At 45.7% G+C, this 20,670-nt stretch overlaps 1 protein-coding gene across 3 annotated transcripts in view; it reads right to left on the minus strand.

Annotated features, from left to right (window-relative positions):
- The window catches only part of CWC15 (CWC15 spliceosome associated protein), an 86,295-nt gene that overhangs the window by 34,054 nt on the left and 31,571 nt on the right, over nucleotides 1-20,670 (minus strand). For all 3 annotated transcript variants that reach the window (XM_085621411.1, XM_085621412.1, XM_085621413.1), the window contains exons 3-4: nucleotides 16,747-16,859; nucleotides 10,043-10,131 (exon numbers count right to left, since the gene is read on the minus strand). In XM_085621411.1, coding sequence (XP_085477537.1) covers nucleotides 10,043-10,131; nucleotides 16,747-16,859 — 202 coding nt within the window. The remainder of the gene's footprint in view (nucleotides 1-10,042; nucleotides 10,132-16,746; nucleotides 16,860-20,670) is intronic.

The following is a 20,670-nucleotide window of genomic DNA, read 5'->3' on the forward strand; positions in this document are numbered from 1 at the left end:
AATTCTTTGGAAGGAAACAAATCTATTATTCAAATCTACCTAGAATGAAGACATACACAACAGTAAGTGAATGCCAAGAAAACCTGGCTATTTGGTGAGGATGTGGTAATGCTGGAAAGTAATGGTAGCATATTTTACGGACAATATTGCAAGGGTGCAAGAGGCACTCACAAATCAAACATGAACAATACTACAAACTTTAAGGATATGGAGAATCTTGAATTCAGCACCCAGTGAACCGTGAATTCAAACCATGAGCAGATTTTGCACTTACTAAAATATAATAGGAGACAAGAACTTGCTTCCATACAGTAGAAAGAGGTTTAATGGAGATGAGGGATTTGAATCGACGTGGAAGGTTCAAATATTCATGCTAACTGGCCTAAAGCGCAAGCGTGCCATGTGACTGCAAAATTCCATAATCTGCAACAGTTTAATCATGGTTCTAACTGTCTGGGACTGAGACGCCTCAAAGATTAATTGAATACTGGAGCAAAAGAGGCCTCTCCATTGTCACAGTTACCACGGTTTTCAGTATCACTACTCAGGAATGTGTTGCATAAGCAGCTGAAGATACATTTTGAAAGGGTACTGGGAAGACTAAGAAGTACAATAGTTGGATCATCATGTGTGTGCTGCTCTGGCATTGCTGAAACATAGTAGCGTTCACCAACCAGTTGTCCAGGTACGGATATACGTGTGGTTTGATGCTGCAGATGAGCAATCGCCACTAAAACATTTTGGGAACACTTTTGATGCAGACTGGAGTCTAAATGGCAAAAGAAAAAATGGTAATGTTTTCCAGCTATCACAAGCCTCAGGTATTTGCAGTACATATGCATTAGGATGTTACAGGATGTAGGATTCAAATCCATCACTGCTAGAATGTCACTTTCTACCAGGAGACAAATTACACCCTTTAGTTCCACCATCTCGATTTTGGTAGTCGAAATGTGGATTCAGAGGATGCAGAACTAAAATGTGCCTCGGTGAGACATCCGTATTCAGAAGGAAACATTCTACTCCTTGGCATTTTTTGTATGATGGAACTGGATCCCTTGCGTGTTAATGACTGGATTATCATCCTTCCGCAAACCATGGTATGCCAATAACCAAAGGTCTTCCCAATAGAGTGTTATGGTCAAATAGAATGAAAGCATTGCCACCTGTTAGTGGGGCCAAAGCCTCCGGAGGTTTCGACCTCAACTGCGGCCACAAAAGGAATGAAGGACACTAACATTTGTTGCTGCTGCCATGTAGATGGCTTCTTTCCTGATCCTGTTATTGAGGTTTGTGAGATGCCTCTTTTCCAAGTGTCAATCAGGAAGAGAGTCATTGGAGGATGGAGCTATAACATGAAACAGAACGTTGCTGAAGTGTCCAGTGGCTATTTTTTTAATGGGCTCAAGTGAATCATCTACGGACTGGTGATAGAGGTGACTTCCATAAAAGGGCCTGCTGAAAACATGGCTTTGAACCTCGTGCAAAAGGTAAAAATGCACAGTCAGAAATGATGCTGCAAGACTTGTTGTATCAATGGGTCTTACTCATTCCGTTTCTATGGGAAAATAAATTGATACATTAGGGCCTTCGCTGTGAGTGAGCTGCCAACTAGCTGTATCAGCAGCATATAAGGAAGAATGCAAACAGGTGTTGGCTATTACTTTGTGAAATAAAATGAGTCATTAGATGGAGAGGATGCAAGTCCTTCCCAAGTAATAAGTCCAAAAACTTGTCAGATTGTTTGAGTTAAAACTTTTATCTTATGAACTAGTCTCTGAAATGGAAGACAAAATGCTCCAGCTGGGCAAGATCCGGCGAAGTTTTCATTCTTTTTGTAGCAGTTTCTCAAGGTCTCTTCTAAGGTTTCCAGGAACTCCAGCTCAGCATCTAGGGATCATTACTCACTCCTACTGGTCAGCTAGTCATGCCAAGAAAAAGCAATCTTGCAGCTTGTTGTGTCCCTGTAACCACACAGGCTGTTCGCCACTTGGCCCTTGGAGTACACCTCTCATTCCTTAGTACAGTGGGAGATGCACCGACATTTCACCACAAGACAGATACCAACACACTCTGGACACCGGTGTTTTCCCTGCTGCAATTGCAGTTATTTTCTGGGGTCAGGGGGAGGGATTTCGCCACCTACAACAGCAGCGCTGTTTCAGTGCTGCAATGTAAGCAGCAAGACGGCAGTCAGCATTATTAACATAGGCCAAAGTCCACATACCCAAGTGGGAGCAGGCCCAGCGCTTCATGTCTGCACACAGGTCAGGTCACAGACAGTAGGTCCAGTTCTCTTCTGTAGTTCCAGATGTGTTCTCATGGCCTGGGGTAATGTTCCACTTTTGTAGGGCTAGCCAATGGATGGGGGTGATGCTTTGTCACTCCCTAACCAATGAGGGCAAAAGTTTTCATGGGCAATCCTTCCCACTCTTGCACCAAATCTTGTTTGCCTTAATGCAAACTGGCCCACAGTCAACTATTTTTAGTAAAGCCCTGGATGGTGGATAGTGTCCCAGCCAATGGTTGTCCAGGGGAATGAGAATTTCCCTCCTCCTTAACCACACTAAATATGTGGTGCTGGGACCAGCTCCTCCCCTCCCCGGGCTATTGTTATGTTGGCCAGGGAAATAAAGGCTTCTCTTCCCCATTCTACCCCTTATACCCAACTGGGAATAGTAGTTCAAGATAATGAAGTTCCTGAACCCTCCCCAGCTGCCGTTAGGCGTCCGAGAGGTGTCCCATACCTCACACCCAGGTTGTCCCGCCAAATAGCTTAAGTCATTGTTTCTGCTCAGGGATTCATTTACACACTTGATTTATGGGAAGCACAGACCTAAACCAGCTGATGGCAGGTTAAAGCTAATTAGCCCACATGAGTTTTAGTTAAAGTCTAGCTTATTAAAAGTTACTTTTACTAAATATTTATCATAAGTACAACTTCGCAATTAAATCACATTTTAATAAATATTAAAAACAGTGCTTAAATCATTACTGTAGCTTATTCCTAACCAGAGTTTGCTGATATAGTAATTTACCTGAATTTTAGTTTTTTTCTCTTAGGGGCAGCTATAAACCTTTACTGTTAAAATAGCTTTTGGGGGAGTAGTCACTGTAAGAAAGCTGGAAGCACGCAGAGATCAACGCCCTTCTAAAGAAACCCACAGCCGACCCAAAAGACCTCAAGAACTTCCGCCCCATCTCTCTCCTTCCCTTCCCGGCTAAAGTCATCAAGAAGACCGTCAACAAACAACTGACTGCATTCCTCGAAGCAAACAACGCACTTGACCCATCCCAATCCGGATTTCGAGCCAACCACAGCACCGAGACCGCCCTCATCGCAGCCACCGACGACATCAGAACCCAGATGTACAACGGGGAAACAACCGCTCTCTTCCTCCTAGACCTCTCGGCCGCCTTCGACAACGTCTGCCACCGCACCCTAATAACCCGCCTACACAACACTGGAATCCATGGAAAAGCCCTGGACTGGATCACCTCGTTCCTCTCAAACAGAACCCAGAGAGTCCGCCTCCCCCCGTTCCGCTCCACAGCCACCAAGATCATTTGCGGCGTACCCCAAGGCTCCTCGCTCAGCCCAACCCTCTTCAATATCTACATGAGCCCCCTCGCCGCCATCACACACGAACACAACCTCAACATCATCTCCTACGCCGACGACACCCAGCTGATACTCTCCCTCACCAAAGACCCAGCCACCGCCAAAACCAACCTCCAGGAAGGAATGAAGGACATCGCGGAATGGATGAAGTTCAGCCGTCTGAAACTGAACTCAGACAAAACGGAGGTCCTCATCCTCGGACAATCCCATCCGCCTGGGACAACTCCTGGTGGCCCACAGCGCTGGGCACCGCACCTACACCCACAGACCACGCACGCAACCTGGGATTCATCCTGGACTCCTCCCTCACGATGACCAAACAAGTCAACGCCATCTCCTCTTCATGTTTCAACACCCTGCGCATGCTCCGAAAGATCTTCCGGTGGATCACCACCGAAAGCAGAAAGACGGTCACCCAGGCCCTCGTCACCAGCCGACTGGACTACGGGAACACCCTGAACGCAGGAACCACAGCCAAACTTCAGAAACTACTGCAGCGAATACAAAACGCCTCTGCACGACTCATCCTCAACATCCCCCGCCACAGCCACATAACTGCCCACCTGAGAAACCTGCACTGGCTCCCTGTCAGCAAGAGGATCACGTTCAGGCTCCTCACCCACGCACACAAAGCGCTCCACAACATGGGCCCCGAATACCTCAACAACCGCCTCTCGTTCTACACTCCCACCCGCCAGCTCCGCTCCGCCAGCCTCGCCCTCGTCTCTCGGATCTGCAAAACCACAACCGGAGGAAGATCGTTCTCCTACCTGGCCGCCAAGACATGGAACTCCCTCCCCGCACACCTTCGACTGACCCAGGACTATCTCACCTTCAGGAAGCACCTCAAGACCTGGCTATTCGAGCAGTAAACGACACCACCCCCCACCCCCCCTCTTCAGCGCCTTGAGACCCTCACGGGTGAGCAGCGCGCTCTATAAATGTATTGATCGATTGATTGATAAGAACATGTCAACACTAAATTATTGCATATACCACTTCTAAGTACTAGGCACCCTACCTTGTGGCCTACAAGGCCTATTTAGGGATCATTTTAGTATCGAAAAGGAAGGTTATTTCTGGTCAAAGCAGGTTACTATCACAGGTTCCCCTGCAGGTTTAACACCTGCAGTACCCACACTACATAGGAATGCCTGAAGTCATGTTTTGTCAGCCTGGTGTATGGCACCACATGTGCTGGAGTTCACAGGTGACATTTCAATTCCCATGCTTTTGATGTATTTCACCTTATTAATATGGCCTTTCGGGACAGTTATATTAATCAATTTTATCATGTTTTAGGGGTCAGAGCGCATAGCATACACTGGAAACAGAAAAGCAGTGCAATATGTGCAAAATTCAAATGCCAGTTAGCAAAAAATGGGGAAGATCATCCACAGAAAGGGATTTTCTCTCACGATGACCTCCTAAATGCTTTGCTATGTTCTTCAGAAAAATAACAAATGATCTGTTCAAGCCACCTCAATGCTGATGCCCACAGTGGTTGGGTAGTGATGAAGAATAGAAATACACCACTGCAACTTTATCTTTCTTCCACCTAACATAAATCTGCAGAGGTGGGCTATAATGTTTGCAGCATTAAATGGTCATTTACAAGAATTGTAACAAGTGCTAACTGTAAATTCAACATGAAGAAAAGTAAGCGGATCCTGGGGAACGAGCCTCTAACAATATGTTTGATTTATCCTTAGCTTCACTGTGTAGCGGCAGTTGGACTCTGAAGTGGCCATGCCTTACTGAATTATGCCCAGCTGCACAGATTAGTACTGACTGACTCTGGGAGTTTATGTCCCAGAAATGGAGCAGCAGTCGACTATTTTCTTTCCTAGTTGTACCCAAAAATGATTCTGCAGATCTTTGTAATACGGTGTGATATGCCTATACCTCTCCGGTGTGAAGGGTGTAAAAGATATTTAGGATACCCCTCAGAGAGGAAAGTCCGACACTAATCATCACATCAAATTTCTTTGGTCATCCCCAGGTATTGCTTTTAGCTGGTGAATGGCCCCTAGTCAGATCAGAGTCACCTTTCAGTCACTTGTGAGTAGTACACGGAGTAATAATCTAAGGCGCCAATGCTTTATTAAACAATGCTTGCCCTTAATGTTTTTTTCACTAGACCTTTTTGAATCTGTTGTAAATTTTCTCCAGCAATGTAAAAATCTTTAAGATTGTTGTGGAAAATTGGAGATCTTTTAGTAATCTGGGCCTTGTGCAGGCCTAACGGGTACCATGCCAACTCCTCCTGGTAGGCTTAGCCCAGTTCCTCTTGGAGACAGACAAGCACTCCGCTCCATCTGTCTTCAGGTTATTGCAGCAAGTCAAGTGGCACTCATGTACTTTTGTATAGTGTACGTATCACCCGAAAGTCTCAAGGCGCCGAATAACAGATGTATATTGTTACCCAACTCAATGGTACTCGTTTTATCGACCTCAGATGGATGAAAGGCTGAGTGGACCCGCCGGGATTAGAACCTGTGACCATGAGGCCGAACACAGGCCCCTACAGTGGATGCATTTGTCCACTGCGCCACTGACACGGCCACTCGGCCATAAGAGATCGAGCACACACACACACATATCAACACAAACACACAATGAAGGCAACCTCCCCAAAAAGGCACATGTCATAATACCAGAGCACCTTCAGTATTAATGTACCGCCACTACCAGTCACTGCATGGCCTGGTCTGAGAATGCATCAGCTATCCTTTTTTTTTTTTTTTTTTGGAAAACCTTTATTTAACAGTATGTGCAAACAAATACGGGCCTACAACCCTCAGGCCGGCCTCGACAATAAAGGGCACATCAGCAAGCAATTATACGACTCGGCAGCATATCAGTACAAGCACGAATAGACCAGATTACGTTATACACAATTGTGCCGCCGAGCGCCAGGATGATGAGGTTTAAGTTTTATAAAGTCTTGAAATAAGTCCATAGCAACAGGTCTGGAAGGATCCGAATCAGAGCAATGCAGTTAGGACTATAGTGGGCAACGATCATCAGAAGAGTCAGCAAGCATTATCCGTAAGGTAATCAATCGCACTCAATGAAATCAGGATAGAAAAGAAACATATCACATGACGATCCCCAGCACTACCCACAAGTTCCCAATCCTCCCCTCGACCCAAGAAATAAGAAAGGAAAGAGCAAACGAGAAAGGTAAAGAGTAGTAAGGGAGAAGAGAAAGAGAGAAAAGAAAGAAAGAAAAAGGAGGCCCATAGAAAAAAACAACAAGGAAATATACCCCCCACCCTACACGCATGCAGAGGCTACGGCCTACCCCCCCTAGCAGTGTGTCTGTCGCCCCAAAAGAGTACCCGAAATGTAGGAGAAGAGAAAGTGAAGAAAAAGAAAAAGAATGTCACGGTTGATCGGAGGAGGGCCGAGGATCTATTCAATACAAGCAAAATCGTTACCCGCGGTCACCCAACCCCAGGCCCCGACCTAACACCCTGCTACATGTACCTCCAACAGTCACAAGTCCCAGTCCCAGCCATATACGTATCAATGTGCAACAAGAAAAACCCCCTTCCTCAGCCTTGGCCCCTTCGAATCTGCAGTCCAACAGAATCCATTTGCAGTACAGCCAACCTGGACGGGATGGGCCACCATGGAGTCCGTTGCAGCAGTCGAGGGGTAAGAGACAAGTCAAACTGGAACGAAGCTCGATAGTAAAGGACCACAGAATGCGCCACTGCTATGCGGTGGCTAGTACAACAGGGAGCAGGACGATGCAGAAGTCCCAGAGTAGCGGCCGGCCGATGTACAGGAGGCAAGTCCAGGAGGACGCTCAGAAACGTGGCACCAAAGGACAAAGGAGATGGGCAAAACGGCGGCTGAGGCACAAGCTCCGGCCATACCAAGGGAGCAGGATTGTCAGACTCCTCCAGGGCAGAGCCGAGGAGTACCGCAGCGGGCACTGGGACACGTCCCCCCGTCACTGCCACATACCTCAACTCGGGTGATCCACCGACAGTCGACTGAAGATGTGGCTCAACATGCCGCACTTGAGAATCATCATGGCCAGCTGAAAAAGTCCGATCAAACCGGTCCTCCAAACCAGTGGCAGAGTCGCGGAAGGCCAACCACAGGTCCTCCAGTGCTGCCAGGATGTCGCGAAGCCCCAGCGGTGGATCAAGGATGGAGGGTGCTGTTGCGTCCGCCATCTTAGGCAAGCAACCATCGAGCGCCCCGGGAAGCAAGCCCCCCTCACCAGCCATCGCTATCTGGAAAGTGATGAGCTCTCTGCGGGGCCCCGGTGGTGCAGGAAGCGTGGAGGCAGCCGGTCGTGGAAAGGCTTCAAGGACAGGGGAATCTGTGGTGCAGGGAAACCCACCGGCGAGACCAGGGCTTCCGATGCGGAAGATGGCGTCCGCTGCTGTAGGCTGCAACAAAGAAGCGATCCCGGCCCTCTCCCAGCTGGGTCGGGATACAGTATACGGGAGCTGGATACAATGTTGCGAGCGGGGCGCGCTGGGCAGCCGAGCATGGAAAAGGCTGCTGCGAGAATCCCAGCGCCGCGCTCCAGGTCCGGTGCACTGGCTCCTCCCTCTCCACAGCGGCCGCTGCTATCGTTGTCGCCGCCGGCCGTCCCCACTAAACAATGGCCCGGCTGCGACCTCTTGGAAGGCCGGAATGGAAACCGGGGCTCAACTCCGCCGGGGCAGCTCCGTTTTCGACCGGAGTCAAAGTATCGTGGTCAGGAACGTGGCGCAGGTAAGCGTAGGGCTCGGAGGCGCAGGATGCTTGCCAGGATATCGACGAAGGGCGAAAGGGTCGGCGGAGCCGAAGAGCTAGGCGGCCATCTCGGCTGAAGGCTAGGCTCCTCCTCACATCAGCTATCCTTACTCAGAAAGGTGGTATGATTTTGGTGTCTCCTATTCATCTGAACACAACTATTTTTAGAAACAAAAAAAGAACAAACATTGGCATAGCCAATAGGTCTCGCTTTTGGGACCTTAGAAGTATTTAGTTATGCAGCACAATATCCTTGGTGCAATAACATCAACTGTTGCATGGCTAAAAACTTCAAAGGTCCCAAAGGCGAGACCTATTGGCTATGCCAATGCTTGTTTTACTTTGGGCACAGCGATTAGCTGCTGATTGGTGGAGCGCAGTGTTCTTGCAGTGTTGTAAGGAGTGCTGTAAGGCCAGACTTATGCAACCTGCGCAACGCGTCGCAGCCAGGGCATCAATGGGAAGCTCTCTCCGGCTCCGCTCCACAATATTGTGCCTGTCTCGGTTAAAAAAAGAAGCCGGGCTAACCGCAGGGCAGGATTAAAGGGTGGAACATTAGAAAGGCTAATGCTATTCAATGAATGTTATGGCTGCGCAGTTAGAGGATGCGCCGGGGGCATTCAATCAGTAACTAAACTACCGAGGAAGTGGGCGGCGAACGTCACTGCGTGAGAAGTCACCACAAACCGCCCTCTGCTGGTCAACGTGCGAAGTAAACAATGCTTTGGATAACTGCTAAATATTCGAAGTTAGTTGTAACTTTGAGATGAAACAGTTTAGTTTACCAATCACTTGGGCGCACAGTTTTCAGAAATGTATTTAATTGCTCATTTGGATGCTAAATGAGAAAACTGACAAGTGTTTTCAGTGAATCGTGAGTAAGATGCATCCATGGGGTATAATTTCTAACACTATAATGTGTCACAGTGAGCTCTTAATTATGGGGCACTTTTGCTAAAAAAGTGAATTAATAAGCGTAGTCAGCGTGTGTGTGTGTGTTGCATAAGCTCAATTAGAAACAAGCATTAGCCGCGCGGCAGTCAAAGTAACGCCGCGCGGCCGTAAAAGCGAAAGTCATCGCGATCACTCTGAAAGCGAAAGTGATCGCGATGATGCGCTAAAGCAGCGGGGGGAGGGGCATGGTGCTGAAGGCTTGCGCAGGAAAGGCAGATGGCTGGGCGAGAAGGGAGGGGGGAATGCGGGGAGCAGCTGTGCGCGTGCACGCCATCGTGCACCGACGCTTGTAGCCAGCACAAAAATGTGGGTAGCACTTTCTAAACTCACCTACTAAATGTCTCGCCAGACCAGCTCATGCGCTGGGTCAGGCGAGACCTAAAAAAGGATGGTCACCTCCAGGACTTACTGGATTGTCAAGTTCACTTGGAGGAAAGACACAGGGCCAGCCTGAAAAAAAGTACATGAAAGCGTGGCACAGTTTTCAAAGTAATGCAGGATACTTTGTCGCAGTAATTTGCAAGATAATGCAGCAAACTGCAAAAAAGACTAGACTTCTCTTCCCAAAGTAAATGTTTTCCAATCTTCAAGTACCATTTCTCAATTAAGTGTTAAAACAGCCTGGAATTAACAAGCACCGAAAAAAAGCTAATTAACATAGTATAACAAGCATGGTGTTGGGATAGACATAAAACTACTTACATCAGTGAGAGGATCGTCAGCATCAAGATTAGCTGCAGGAATTTGATCTAGACGAGGCTTTTTGGACACCGAAGATGATGTTGTATGCTCTAAAGAAAAGCAGAGGTTTTACCCATTTAAATTATAAAAAGATCAGCTCCTAAAAAGTGCTGGCAATACTCAAGTGCATATGAAATAAAAAGAAATGCCTTATATATGTATGGTGCATGAGATCTATCAAAAGCTTCAAAAAGGGCTTGTATTGTTTTATCATTGCAAGAAACTAAATAATTTCTATCAGAAAATGTTGTACAAGAGCAACATGGCTGAGCAACATGGCTGATGCCCGGTGGAGCTGCTAGACAGCTATAGAGGAGATCGGCCCTGGTTTTCCCTCTCGACCGTCACCTACCCTGCCGGCCATTGGGCACGGTTCTCCTTGTCTCCCCGCTGTGTGTCCATACTACTGTAACATTGTTTTTTGCCTGCATTCTTACTATGCTCTTGTAATGGATGTAATTTGTATTATGTAACTCAATGTTCCTCATGTAAAGCGCTCCAATACCTCCGGGTCTAGCCAGCGCTATATAAAACTCAAATAAATAAAAATAAACAAGAGCATACAGTTAGAAGTAAATAGGATAGGAGATGGGTTTGGTGATTTCCACAGACCGAACGTGGTTGAGAGAAGTGTGGAACAGCGATACTGTGGAAAGCCATCAACAGCAGAGCAAAAGAATATGACATTTTAAATGAGATGCATGTCCACCAGTTACATGTTCAAACATAAATTTGCATGGTTAAGATAACGTGAACCAACTGTCCCATTTCCCTGTTACCAGGAGATGTTTTTTTTTTTTGTTGTTGTTATGGAGCGAGTCGCCTCTCAAGTGGAAGGACCAGAACCTGGAAGTTGCACAGGGAAGTTTGGGTGAAGCTAAAGGGTGCTGGTTGGCACATCTTAAGTTGAAGGTGGGATGTACTGGATTCGGAGATCTGAAAGGCAACCTAGGGATACGTTAAGACCATCTTTGTATTCAAATGTCAGTAACCTGTAAAGGACTTTCGTTTTGGCCCAACAATAGGCTTCTAGGGATAATTATGAAAATCAGTGACAAGCCTTTGACTTAGTCCTGTTGAAAGGATGAGTAGTACGAGTAATCCTACTTGCTGAACACTAGTGACTGGATTTGCGCCATGACTCCATTTAATGGGATGTGTGTGTTAAACTTAAGTATATTTATAAACCAGCACCTTGCTTTGGCTTACCGAATGCGATAGATGTGTGTGAATCATAAGTGCATTTAGAAACTTGTATCTTGATTGCACATCCTTTGGGTGGGAGAAGGTCTCGTCCACATGGAGGAGCTAAAGCAAAGACAAATTTGTAGCAGTAGGGATTTTAAAAGGAAGTAGGGATGTTAAAAGGAAGAAGGGAAGTAAAGGACCTCAATTTTCTAAGAGTTCAGCATGAGAAAAATTAGGGGCATCCAGCGACACATGGCCGATATAAGTGTCTAGAGAAGTGGCAAGATTATTAGGACTGAACATTTACGTGTCTTATTCATACAAAGACCCGTCAAATCCTTCAAACCTCTAAACGCTGCTACGGTGTTCTCTAAAAAGGATTAACCTGTCCTCATGAAAAGGGACTTAAACTCTCCTCCAAGAGCTGAAAAATGAGTAGAAAACGCCTATCTGGAACAGGAACTATAGCAACTGTTTAAAAGTCTTCAGTAAAGCATATCGTCCCTAGAGAAAGACAATGATGAGATCGGTGACAGAGTGGTCAGCATTGAGACCACTCAGGAACTCACACAGGATGGAAGATGCGTAAAGGACACAATCTCTGGAGACCCAGGGGGACATTATACATTTGAAATACGAAGACATGGAAAACAGAACAAGGAGAGATAAAAAGAGATAAAAATCAGAGTTTGGAATGTGACAGAGGAAGCAGAGGGATGGACGCAGCTGCCTATGTCCAAGCTATGTTCGCCTAAATACTGCAGATGAAAGGAGAATTTGCTGGAACTGAATGAACACACAGGGTGAGACTTAAATCATTAACACAGCCAACATTTAATCCAGAGAGCTAGTGGCAAAACTCTCCTTGTTCCAGCAGAAAGAGACTATCTTTAAGGAAGCACACAAATCATCCCCTTTCTACCATGGAGGTAACACACTTATACAAAATCTAATACAATCAACTCTCGAGAAACAATGAAAGATGAGGCCGGTTACAAATGTCCTGAACAAGGAAAAGATGAGAGTCAGGTGGACATTTCTGTGCAGGCTAGTCTTTTCAAAGGAAGAGAAATAACACCATATAAGCAAACTAGAAGAGGGACTTAAATTCATCGAACCAACTATCAGGGCTGCAGCTTCCCACAGTTCTCTAAAGCCCAGATGCAGAGAATGGTGTTAAGGGGAGCTCACCCCTTCACCACAACAATATATCGGAGATAAGCCAAGACAGGAAAAAAGGGGAAAAGCGAGTGATCCTTTAAATCTCACCACAATGACAAGCACTGTCAAAGACTACCTACTGTCCCATACCAAGATGAGACTAAGACCACACAAGACACCAAAACTTGCAACATAGATATACCTCCTCCTCTCTGGTTGATGGAGCAACACTGATACTATGAGTACCAGTGAGGAGAGAACTAGACATGGGTTGAATATTTCTCTTAGATGTATTTTCATATGTATGCTGATATTCAGATTTGACCACATTGAAGACGGTCAGTTTAATTTTTTTATGTTCGGGAGAAAGAGAACGGTATCACACTCACATTAAGAGACACTATGGATCACCTGAAAACCCTAGGTACACTCTTTATAGCTTACAACAGTCCATGTAGTTTAATTGAACGTAAGAGGGGCTCAATTCCCCATTCAAGAAGAGTTCATGGCTTCTTAACATCAGATAAATCAGAAATTGTGACTCTACAAGTAACACGCTTAAATAAGGGGACTGAGTGTTTTCGCTCTCACTGCTCATACTAAAACCTGGCTAAAAATTTCGATTTCAGGTTGCAAAATACTCTAACACACAAGGAAGGGCACTACGTAATGATAAAAGGCATATACGAAGGAGAGAGAATCACAATAGCGCCCCACTAAGCACCGAACCCATAAAGGACAGATGTTAGGCAAAGCACTCTGAACACTCGGGCTTTGAAGAAGAACTGGCGATATGAACAGGGGATTTTAGTTTAGTCTCAGAAACAGGTTAGATATGTCTAAATCCACCTAGTCATCAATGGCAATATGTCATCAGACTCCCGTAACCAAATCTGAGACTTGGAATGGAGAAGAGTGCTACATTCCCAAGAGAGATCACTCTTTTTACTCTATGGACCAGCAATCATACTTCATGATCGTTTACCATCTTCCCCTCACCACTATTGTATAACTACAGAGTTTACACCAACACAGGGGCAGTTGTCACACAAACTGGAGATCAAGGGATTGTACAGTGACCTCCAATACGTTTTCATAAGGGAAAATTAGTTCTGGACCTATGGACTTCCTGAATGAGAGAGAGCATATGGGCCAATGAGTGCTACAGCCCACTATAAGGGAAGTGGCAACCCGACCACTCACCCTGGGGAGAAGCGTCTAATAACTTGTCAGGGAATCTAAATACGGAAATGGGCTGCGGCACAGCATGAAAACATATCTAAAAAAAAAATATATATATATATATATGTTAAACTCATTATGGAGAGACACTACAGAAAGACATTCACAAGAACAATCTCTCAACCTGTCAAAGAATCAGCGCTTAAAGGGAGCAAGGGATCTACCGTTGGCACCCATCGGTCGTGTCGCCATAGCAAAAATGATCATGGTACCGAGGATGCTCTATTACTTTGCGAACCTTCCTATAGTCCCGCCACGCTCTTTCTTCCAGGAATTGGATACGTTATTAGCGACCCTGATCTGGGGAGGGGGCCGTCCTAGAGTGGCGTTACGCACACTATACTTACCCACGACGGGTGGAGGCCTGGGAGCTCCGTCCTTCGAATCATACTTCCTCGTGGCGCAGCTCCAATGGCTGTCCCACTGGACAGCGGGGAGGCAAACAGGAGAGACAATCACGGAGAGAGGCAGAATACCCCTCCCGCAGATCCGGCGACTGCTACTACCAGGTACTACACCAGTGCGCACGCACCCGCTACAGGTGGCCATAGCTCGCAGATGCAGGATGCGAGTACACCGCATGTCCAAGGGTCAACCACTATACTCCCCCTTGCTTCCCCTGGTGGGACTCCCCCCGTAACGGCGGATACTACACCACGGGAGCCCTTTGCGTGTGGGCCGGCCACGACATCACAGAGGTGGGGGCGTTGTTCCAGGAGGGGCAACTGAAGACATTTGCCCAAATGGTCGAATGGCATGATCTCCCTCCTGGACAATTCCTACGTCACAGACAAGTGTTAGAAAGCGGTGGTCAACTCTGGAACCTACGGGAGGGTGAGCTCCCGACACAGCCGGTGCTCCACACACTGTTGCGCATGGGGTCCGGCAGTCACCTAATCACGTGGCACTACAAAGTGATCCGGGAACTGACGGATGTTTCCTTGGACGGGCTCTGGGGCGCGTGGGAGGAGGATGCGGGCCGAGCGTTTCACGACTCAGAGTGGCGCAAAGCGCTGGAATTCCCAAAAAAGGTGTGCAGGAACGCTCGGTTCAAAAATATACAGTTCAACATCCTACACCGTGCGTACCTGACAGCGGACAAGCTCCACCGATTCTACCCCGATACGCAATTTCGCTGCCCCCGCTGCCAATTGTTGGACGCAGACTTAAAGCACATATTTTGGGCCTGCCCATCCATACAACGATACTGGGGCACAGTGCACCACACGCTCCAAGCGACGACTGATCTCCCGGTCGCCTCCACGTGGGCGGCATGTGCTCTGGGGTTCTCCCCGAAAAAGAAAACCGCAAAAGTGCAATGGAAATTTGCTTCTCTGGCTCTCCTCTTAGCGAAAAGGAACATAGCTATGCACTGGAGGGCCCCAGCGGGACCCTCGGAAGCGGCATGGACGGGAGCGTTACTAAAATGGGGCGCGGCGGAGGAGGAGACATTCAGAGAGGAAGAGGTGAGGGGCATCCGCAAACACCCCATATCCATGGAGTGGGCCCAACTCCTCATACAGTTCAAACAACAATGTACAGAAGGAGAAGCACAGAACGCGACACAGTCTAACCCCTGCACTCCTCCCGCTCCTCCTGCCATTCGAGACCCAGGGATGATGGCGGAGGTACAATAGACAAGTAGAGGGCTTTGTTAGGAGAGGCGAGCGGAGGCCCCGTCCCCTCTCACGCGCCCACGCACCGACCCCTTTTCTTCCCCCCTGGCTTACCCTAGAACGAGTCCGACACACGTACTTTTAATCAGCGCGCAGACTACCGCGGCAGCCCTTCCCACCCGCCCTACCCCCCCCTTATGATCCTTTCACTAGTTTCCCCTCTACCCCCCCCCCCCCCTTATACGTCTCCTCTTCTTTTCTCATGGCTTTTTCCCCTTCTCCCCACTGTTAACAGTTGTACCCATAGGCAGTTCAAATACCGATGCCCTAGTTACTGAAACAATTGAATACATTTGTCAACAGGGAGGAGCTACACAGATAGTAAGAGGGAAAACCATGTAGACGGTGGAGATTAAGTGACACATTAGCACCACCGGGATGACATAAGTGACGATCTACTGGAACGTACTGGTGGGAGACGTGTGGACTTAGTACTAACAGCAAGTCCCAAAGACACAACAACCAATGTAACTACCCTGGAAAAAAGCAATGTTAAGTCACGCTGATGCACAAAATGGATTCATATGTAATATGGTTGACATGCATTGTGTTAATTTGTACGCAAAACCCTAATAAAAAAATGTAAACAAAAAATAAAGGGAGCAAGGGATGGAACCTGACAAGCTTAAAATCTGCCCACATATAACTAGCAATTGCTGGAGAGAATGCAGAGTTGAGAGAACCACCCCTACATGTTTGGTGGAATGCCCAGGTACACTATTATTCTGGAAAGAGGTTTCAGTTGCCAATAAGCCAATTACTGAGACCTCAATGGAACAAATCGTGCATGTCACAAATCCAGGGATGCAACCCCAGGGATGGGAGGGGGAAGGGTCAGGACAGTGGAAGTGAATGTACCATTTATTACTACTTGCATGGATGACACTGGTAAGGTTAAGGAGATAAAGGCCGCTCCAACGGAGCACATGTGGTATTGGAGCATATGGAAGAAATGGTAACACAGAGGAGGATATTCCATGTTACTAAAATCAAAAACGTCTTCTTACAAACTTGGCATCCTATGATGACATTTATGGAAGGGGTGCGGAAAGCGAGTTGACGTGCCTTCAAGGCTACGAATACTACAAATCCTTGACTAATAAGTAGTCGATTACTTAAATGTGGGCCTTGGAACTCAAATCACAGAATAAAGCTAATTTCAGCAACATAGAAAGGATTATGTTCTTCTATGAAAAGTGGATGGGGAGGGAGGGTACCTGTTCCTTATCACTGTTTTTTTCTGATCGACTATCCTTATGTTAGTAAGCTGTATAAAGTTTGTATCTGTTCAAAGAAATAACTAACCAGCTGAAGAAAACCAAAACAATAAAAAAAAAAAAAGTCAAATAATCTTAGTGCGCATATCAAGCTACATTTAAGAGGGTTTTAAGAACCTACCTCGTGGTGGTCTATCTCTATTCTTGTCTCTTACAGCTACACGTTCTCTATCCTCCAGGTCCCTCCTGAAATCACGGCTGCGCACTTCTTCAGGTGCATCCTGAGTAGTCTGTCTGTAAATAAATTCAATCAAAGATTTTTAATATGCAATATAAACATCCTATATGGACGTAATGCTTTAATATGCGTGACTTGTATGTACGTCCACATCATAGAACTACTCAATACATTGAAAAGAAATCAATCATTCCCATGAACTTACTATAGCTCAATTTCTTTACCTTCTTTAACTTCCTTAACTTCGGTGTGCTTTCAAATATCAATTTGTGACATTAAACCGGAGAAATAAATGTGCAAAGTATGTATTTTTCAAAAACGTAGGACTATCAAACTCAGAAGCAGGAATGTGCTGTCCACCCAAACCAGGAAAAACCTTTAAATGCATTTGCCCATTTCATAAAGGTAGCACACAAACTGGAACAAGGATTGGCAAAGACAATATGTCTCACCTATGAGAGCCATTATCTCGGACAATGATTTGTAGCTATGCTCTACTGATAGCAGCAGCTGCTGAGCAGCATGCTAACAATAATAAAAAACATAGCTGAATGTAGGGCCTAGCGTTAAACACTTTCCTTTTTGTTTTTAGTTGTGTGCTCCATCATCTCCCCTCAAATGTCCTCTCACTCCGATCCCATCTGCGCTTTTCTCTACAATCCTCCCTCTGTGTTGCCTTGTCCCCCCAACTAACTCCTCAAACAAACAGGGGAGGGAACAACTCGGAGCACACAGATGGCAAAGGGGGTATGTAGAAGAGGGAAGCAGGACACCACGGATACAGCAAGAAAAATAACCATGGATAGAGCAAGAAAACCAATGTGCTCCCATAGAGTGCCGAAAGAATAAGTAGTTCCCTGAATGAGAGCAGTGGAAAGGATAAAAGGCATCTAATCACAAGGATGGAAAAGGTGGTATGGGACAGGAGAGAGACAAAGACAGGGGAAGCCATCAAATAAGGCGGCAGGCGCGAAGGAATGCAGGGATATACCTTCCACTGGTCACCATGTATTTGGAGTACCACAGGGATCGGCCTTTAGCCCCATGCTTTTTATTATATAGGATTCCACTGCCCACCATTATCAGGAAGTTCAGATTTTGGGTCTTATCTTATGCAGATGATACTCAGCTAATGATATCTATTGCTGAAAATTCAGATTCCACCACAGTTAAATTCTGTGAATGTATAAGAGCCATGTTTCCACTTTGGATGAAGCAGAAGTGATTCTAACTGATGGGAGAGAAGACCGAGATCGTCCTGTTATGTAGAACCAATACATTCTGGTCAGATGAATGGTGGCCAACTGGGCTTGGTATGGGCCCCCATTCTGAAAAGGCAGGCAATAAATCTGGGCATTCTTATTGACAAAAGTTAAACAAGATCTCTGCTTTCCACAGATTGAGCTATGGGATCTTACAGAGGCTGCGGAAAATCTTTAACTGAATCCCCCACCATTGCAAAAAAACAATTACCTAGGCTTTAATTACCATTCGCTTAGATTAAGGTAATGCCGTACATGTAGGGCATTAATAACTTTGCAATTCCATCTGCAAACCACCCAAAATACCATCGCCAGACTGGTCTGTCATCTTCCACCCAGAACGATTGGATGCCCATACACAAGTGGAAACATTTTAATTTCGTATCCTATGTCAACAGGACATTATACACTGGTGGCCCCCACTACTTACGCAGCCAATTGAGCCTTTATAATCCCACCAGGGCTTTCATGTCTACCACTGTCGCACAACTGCAATGTTTATCTTGAAAGAACTATTGGCTGTTCTGTCACGTGCATGCCTGTCTGGCATTGAAATAAACTCTCTATTCAATCCGCCCCGGTCACAAAATTGAGACTTTAAAAAAAACTATTGAAAACCAGATTTTTTCAGTTTACCCCCCCCCCCGGACTATAATACTTGGTCGGACCATTACACTAGTCATTCATGCAGAGATACTACATTGGAGTGAGTCTGCATGGTACAAGGCTTTTTTCAATATATAAGCAAGCAAATAAGACTTTCAAGAACGCCAACTAATAGTAAGTAACAGGCTGACTCAAAGAACACTGCAAGTATCAGTATTGTCCACATTGGTCTTCTTGACACCTTTTTTATAAAACCTGAAAACTACAACAGGGCTAGTTGTCAAACTGAAGAGGTCTCATCTTTCATGAACTCTATTCTCCTGAGGTTGCATCTTTTTTCTACTTTACCAACACGGGTCCTATGTGACAAAATGAGTCTGTCCCAACAAAACACCACTAATTTAGTGCACCACAAAGTAACTGGAATGACTGCATGGAATGCTTTGCTTTGAGCTCATGAGACTAATTGCAATAATTAATAGTAACCAATAACAATTGACTAACCACTAACCTTGGGTTCCGGAGCCCCCTGATTCCAGGCATAAAAGTTTCAGCGCCTCGTCGGGGGTAGTAAGCGCTATATTAATACAATTACTACTACTACTATACCTCTGTAGTGCCTAGGTGGTTAGGTTACTTGCATAGTAGTGACTTAAGCCAGGGTGCTGGCAGTGCATCACACTGTATTTTAGAATATTTTAGGGAAAATAGGATTCAGAGATATTGGTCTTGTTTTACTGTGTGGGAGCTGCATTCCTCTAGGGTTTTCACTGTTATTTATCTGTAACATATCTTAGTATGCGTATTTTTCGACAGAAAGTTCCAGCAGCAGCCATCGCTGCAAGCGTCTGGCAGGTCACCGCTTTGAATACTGGACATGGTGTTAAAGTGAAAGAGAATCCTACTCACTTAGGAGCTGGAGGCAGTGTGTAGGTTTTGAGCACTGAAGAGAGTAGGGTCAGGAGCTGTAGACTTCAGGCAGGCAAAGTTGAAGGTTGCTTTCCATCCAATTAAGCATAAGAACCAGGGCCTCGGTCAGGCTTATCTTGAGAACCACATAACGGTACCTCAATGAAACAAGCTAACTTCCACAGTTTGATCATTGCTGGTTGAGCGGTGGACCTTACAATAGCTAGTACTGCAGCGTTGACATAATCGATTATTTACTGTTGTTATTTTCATGAATTTTACAGAGGACAATCAGGCAGGACTGTTAGAGTAAGGAACGAGTGGGTTGTTTTGAGAGGGTTTGAATAACCCTTAATCAGTGCAAATCATGTCACAGAAAAGAGGCATTGAGCCTTCTAACATACAAACCACCAAGAAATAAAGAACATTCACATATGAAGTATTCAACTAAGTATACATGGGAATAATGTGGTCAAAACTGTGCGAGTTATTGTTCTGCTGTACATTTGGGACTTATTTTAAGATGAATTATAGAGTCAATTAATTTGAGGCGCATGTCAAGAGTGCATCACTACCTGGATCTTTCTGTAGCATACAAACAAATTTGATCTGATTAACCCTATTTTGGGTAACTTGAAAATATTGTGTACACCCAGAATGAATATATTGCGATTCCAAGACTACCAGTAAGTCTCTGCGACAACGACCCTGGTTGAAACACCCCCAAGTAGTGATCATTTCCAATCCAATCCAAAAGCTTTATTCGACAGTATTGTCATAAAAGCAACACATACATACAATATTATTAAGACATAAATATTCTGAATTCTAAAAACATTAAAAAAAGATTAAACTTAGTGACTGTCGAATAAATTGACATAAAAATGGGAAAGGGAACATTCCCTTCATCTGTGAATAATAAAAAAACCCTTGTTTGATTAAAAAGTCTTGACCAAATACGACAGAAGGTAGCTTGCCCAAAATACTAGGGCCAAACTAATTAAACACACTGGGACAACGCCCTGGACCTAATAGACCAAGCCCAACCTAGGAATTTGGCCATGGCTATTGCTATAGGCTGTAGGGGATC

This window comes from Triturus cristatus, chromosome 8 (genome assembly GCF_964204655.1).
Source record: "Triturus cristatus chromosome 8, aTriCri1.1, whole genome shotgun sequence".
Taxonomy (NCBI): Eukaryota; Metazoa; Chordata; class Amphibia; order Caudata; family Salamandridae; genus Triturus; species Triturus cristatus.